At 35.8% G+C, this 5547-nt stretch overlaps 2 protein-coding genes across 2 annotated transcripts; one reads left to right on the top strand and one right to left on the bottom strand.

Annotated features, from left to right (window-relative positions):
• The first annotated feature begins 422 nt into the window (after nt 1–422).
• LOC145190218 (S-methyl-5'-thioadenosine phosphorylase-like) lies at nt 423–1394 on the top strand. The gene has a single exon (XM_080067021.2). The coding sequence runs from the start codon at nt 423–425 to the stop codon at nt 1239–1241; it is 819 nt and encodes a 272-aa protein (XP_079923147.2). The 3' UTR covers nt 1242–1394.
• Nucleotides 1395–3177: 1783 nt separating this feature from the next.
• LOC149887328 (uncharacterized) lies at nt 3178–4980 on the bottom strand. The gene has a single exon (XM_090091507.1). It carries the CDS (start codon nt 4978–4980, stop codon nt 3178–3180), a length of 1803 nt encoding a protein of 600 aa, XP_089947633.1.
• Nucleotides 4981–5547: the final 567 nt, after the last annotated feature.

The following is a 5547-nucleotide window of genomic DNA, read 5'->3' as shown; positions in this document are numbered from 1 at the left end:
CTTGTATACATTAATCCAAGATATTACATAACCGCGTCTACCTTATAGTAACACTCGGTCTTGAGAATGTCTCTTGTTTTTGATGCTGTTCTTGATCTCCTTAGATGATAATCTACAATACGCCATAATCTTTTCATTGATTGGTTTTACGCTCATTTTTGAATAATTAATTTTCTTTTCAACTTAGATACGCATCGTTGATTTTATTAGATAAAGTAAAAATCTAGCCAATCAGAAACTTAGTTTTTGATTTATGACCAAGATTTATCAATTTAGCCAGATTTCCTATCGGGAAAAGAAAAAGAGCTTTGATAATCTTAATTTGATTTTAATTTCCTCAATAAATATTTAAAAATTCAGAGAGTTGCTTCAATGATTTTTAGTTGTTTTTTCTTACTTTTTAGAACATAAAACTAAAAAATATGACCTTAACAAAAGTTGGTATTATTGGCGGAACTGGTTTAAATGATCCACAATTGCTGTTAAATAAGACAGAGATTGATGTTGACACACCTTACGGAAAACCATCTTCAGTTTTAACAGTCGGGGAGTTGAACGGTGTACCTGTGGTAATACTTTCTAGGCATGGAAAAAATCATAGCATTAACCCTTCTCAAATCAATTATCGGGCGAATATATGGGCGCTTAAAGAAATTGGTTGCACTCACATTCTTGCTACCAACGCGTGTGGATCGCTAAAGGAAGATTACAAAATTGGAGATTTGGTAGTTTTAGATCAATTTATCGATAGAACATTTAAAAGAGAAAACACCTTTTACTCTGGTCAACAGAACGACCCATCTGGTGTGCAGCATATACCTATGGGAGAACCATTTTGTGATCACACACGTAGAATAATGATTGAAGCTATTAAGACATGTGGTTTTGACATGCATGAGCGCGGAACTATTGTTATTATTGAGGGTCCAAGATTTTCAACTCGAGCTGAAAGCAAGATGTTTCAGTTATGGGGTGGCGATGTAGTTGGAATGACATTAGTCCCAGAAGTTTGTCTTGCAAAGGAGGTCGGAATTAGTTATTCTAGTCTTGCAATGGTGACCGACTTTGATGCTTGGCGTGAGGGTGACCACGTGACAGTTGAGCAAGTGGGGAAAGTATTGCATCAAAATGCTGAAAAAGCTAAGAAAGTTTTGCTTACCGCTATCGCCCTTATTGGTAGTAGAAATTGGGACGACGTAGTTGAGAAAAATAAGTTATGTGCAAGTATGGCTATTATGTAGGCTTTAGAAAGATTATTCATAAAAAATTTGTAGATAACATTTTAGATTATATTTGATTAAATTGATCTTTTAACTTTTAAACCTTTATTTTTATGTAATATATTTTTGAACTGCTAAAAAATTATTTCAAAAGATTTAATTGAATCGAAGATTTATAAAGCGTTTTATCTATAAATGAAACGGAAAATTCAGATGCCTGTCTTAAAGAATATACTAACACCATATGTCACAAAGAACACCATACAATTATTGATTAGACAATTTTTAAAGTAGTACCTTTAAAAAGATTTTAATTTGTTGATTTGTCTAATCTCTTAGTTAGTTGTATGTTATACGAATCAAAGTTTGTTTCGTTCTCGTACTATCGTTCAAATTAAACTTATTTGTGAACCAGTGGCGGATTAAGACTTTTCGGGGCCCGGGGCTATTTAAAAGTAGGAGGCCCCGGTCCACTAACAACGACAAAAATGAGTAAAACAAAGACTTTCTTGAAAACGCTATCACTGATATTTATTTATATACAAATTTTATATTTATTTTATTGAATTAAGTTGAGTGATTTTTTCTGCTTTTCTTCCCCGCAAACTCTGTAATCACATCGCTGAAATCCAAAGTTTCTAATAATTTTGACTCAATAGTTAATCTTGCTATATTACTTAAACAACTATGGACCATTGTTGATCGGTGCATGTTCTTAACTCTTTTAAGAGTAGAGAATGATCTCTCAGCCTCGCAATTTGGATAAAAGTACCTGAGTCAAGCTCATTATTATGAATTGTAGATTCAACACTTTCAACTTCTTGAATTTCATTTTAAGGACCTTGGCAAGCTACCTCATTTTCCGTGTTATTGTTTCCATCTTTTCTTTCGTTGTTTTTATTATTATCTACAGTTTGTGGAAATTGCATATTAGTTTGGTTTGATGAAAAATTTGTCATTTTCGGAAGTTTCGCTACCATTTCCTCTTTCTCTTTCTTCAATCTTCTTTTAGAGGCTCCACTTTCATATTTTCTTAGCATTTTAATTATAACTGTATAAGCCGAAAAGTCTTAAACTGTTCTTTTTTTCTCTTTCACTAATTTAGCGCTTCAGCTATTAAATGCATTCACACAAGAACTCTTTAGTGCGGAAGTACAAAAGAATTGTAGAATTGCAATCGTTAATGCATTTTCAATAACAATATAATTAATCAAGTCATTAATAATTTTCCGAAGGGAATTGTTTTTGTAGCAATTTGTACAAATGTTATTGCTATAAGGCGCTGCTACCAATCTAGTAATTTTTTTTTTGTAGAAGTAGTTCCGCTCCTTCTTTGTCAAAGACTGGAAAAAATATATAATGCAGCGTTTTTGTTGACAGTTATTTTATTTTTGTGCTTTTGTTTTCAGACAATTTAGTAAATTTAACTTTGGCTCTTTTAAGTTAATAAAAGATTTAATTTTCAGAGTTAATAAAAAATTATTTACTTTGAATCGGGGCCCCTAAAATTGTGGGGCCCGGGGCTAAAGCCCCCCCCCTAGCCCACCCTTGATCCGCCACTGTTGTGAACTCAATTAAAATCGAACAAACGGAAATGTTATTTTATATGGATTCCAACGAAACATGTTCAGAAAGGGAGTCGTGCCAATCAGTTCTTTAAACTGAAAATTAATGTGTAGTTTCGCATAAAAAAGATCGTTTTTTAGTTGTGCGTAAACGCCGATCTATCTTTGTAAAATTCAACACAATTTATATACAAGTTAATTCCCTAGGTATTCACACATATCTTTTCACACATACAATTATTTACAAGTAGGCATTCCCTAGGCATTCACACATATCTTTTCACAAATACAATTATTTACAAGTAACGCTTTAATGACATATTTTACGCACACAATTATTCACAAGTAACGCTATAATTACACTCCCCCTTGGTCATAACGACCACTTCACCTCACGGACTATATCGCTCAGGTGCCATCCTTTTTCGGGTGTTTCTTCGCAACATTGGCGTCTGGTTTGTCTCGTCTTCAGGTAACACAACGCACAGTTCTTCATCATCTTCTAGATCCTCATTCGACTTGTTATCAACTCTGACGGGTCTTAGGTCGCGTATGTGCCGGGATACTTTGTCCACTTCTACCGTTTGCTCCGAAATGATTCCTGTAATTCTCCCAATTTTGTATTGAGAGTCACATCGGTTGTCCGGGGGCTTTACCCATACTTCATCGCCGAGTTTAAACTTGTTGGTGATCTTCTCATGAGGTTCATATGCGTTTTTATCGTCGTCAATTCCTCTAACTCTAATTTCGTAATGGTATAATTTATTTGCGGGTGCTGTAGATGACTTACAACAGTCTTTTGGGCTGACGTTATACCAATAAACTGCCTCGGGTATGCTGCACGGAACTCTCTTCGCCGTTCTTTTCACTGTTCGATGGCACCGTTCTGCAATTCCATTCCCTGAAGGAACGTAAGCGCACCTGAAGCGAAGTTTAACGTTCCATTTGTTCATAAATTGCGAAAATAATGTGCTTCGAAATGCTGTATCATTATCCGTCAAAATTTCGTTTGGACCGCCTCGTTCAAGAAAGATTTCGTTTAATTCCTGAATGACACATGCACTAGTTTGGTCTTTAAGATGGCGCCATATTGCATATCGTGAAGGCCCACAGTCAATCAGGGTAAGAAAATGTTGCCCCTCATAATGAGTTATATCCATACCAAGCCGTTGCCACGTCCCTTTTACTTCGATCTTCCCTTTCGGCCACTTTATCGGACTTGGATCAATTGATTGACAGGCTACACATTTTTCAACCACTTGCCTGACTTCTTCCCTGCTTACTGATGGGTCAATTCTACGAACAAAATACAATGTTCTCTTCACACCATAATGTCCCGTGGACTTATGAACATGGTTTATTTCTTTGGGAGATAGAGAAGCACTAATCGTTCCACCTGCAGCAAGTTCAGCGGGCTTATCGATCATTTTCAACCAACTTCCAGGCACTCGAGTAAGTACATCGGCTAAGTTAGACTCCGAGGGCACTAGTTTAATATCCACTCTGAGTTTGTATTCCTCCACAATATTCGTAATGGTCTGAAGCCGTCTTCTAATCAGCATTTCGTTTGAAGCCTTTGTCTTCAATCTAGATTTTCCAGTCAGTGCATCGGTGACCCAATGTAATACTGCTTTCGAATCAGTGCAAATATGCAAGACATTCATCTTCCAATTGAGACCCATGTTTAGTCCTTTGATTACTGCATCGAGTTCAGACATGTTTATATGTGTTGTATCATCTTTTCTTAACCAACAAGCGTCTTCGATTATATTGCCATCAACTTCGATACTCACACCTAGCGCTAGTGAACTAGCATCCACCCACACTGTTGCCTCGTTGCCATAAACATTCCAAACTCCTTTGGCAGGATCGTCGTTACGTGTTCTTTTTACCATATCGTTCACCATTTTTTCAACAAAATTGCATTGTATCTTCTCATCCCATGTTTTCGTTAGGGCGTTTGCCGTCCTTTTAACAAATGACGAAGCTACACGCAACCAACCACAAACTGGAAGATTCCCAGTCATTTTTCCACATAAAGAGAAGATTTTTCGCCTCGTTAGAGAACTTGGAATTTCACCAAAATCGTTGTCTCTCTTCCAAAATAACTTCTTATTTTCAATTCCAACTTGTAATCCTAGAACTCTCGCCCCTTCGGACACACGAACCGCCGGCTTACAATGTAATCCATACATATTCAAATAATCAACTCTGGAATTAACTTTAAATCAAGTTTAGTCGCCATTTCGCCGAAATAGCTTGTAGTTTCGCATAAAAAAGATCGTTTTTTAGTTGTGCGTAAACGCCGATCTATCTTTGTAAAATTCAACACAGTTTATATACAAGTTAATTCCCTAGGTATTCACACATATCTTTTCACACATACAATTATTTACAAGTAGGCATTCCCTAGGCATTCACACATATCTTTTCACAAATACAATTATTTACAAGTAACGCTTTAATGACATATTTTATGCACACAATTATTCACAAGTAACGCTATAATTACATAATGCCCTCTAGAAGGTTAATGGGCTCGAAATTAATTGTTAAATTCCATAAAAACTAGAAAATTGTTCTAACCTAACTCAATCGTGAAAATTAATTCCGCAAAAAAAATAGAAAATTTTCTTTAAAATTGCATTCAAAAACAGTGTAGTTTTAAAAGAAATTTGCGTGTAATGTGTAATGGGCTTAAGTAAACGTGCAGCGCCGCGGTAAGCTAACGTCGAGTTTTCAAGGCAAAAAAAAAGTCACTG

Source organism: Hydra viridissima, unplaced genomic scaffold, assembly GCF_058129835.1.
Source record: "Hydra viridissima isolate aposymbiotic clone 2 unplaced genomic scaffold, HvirCarnegie_v1 scaffold_6, whole genome shotgun sequence".
NCBI classification, from domain to species: domain Eukaryota; kingdom Metazoa; phylum Cnidaria; class Hydrozoa; order Anthoathecata; family Hydridae; genus Hydra; species Hydra viridissima.
The sequence above is the reverse complement of the archived record's forward strand: the minus strand, read 5'-3'. Positions and strand labels throughout refer to the sequence as shown.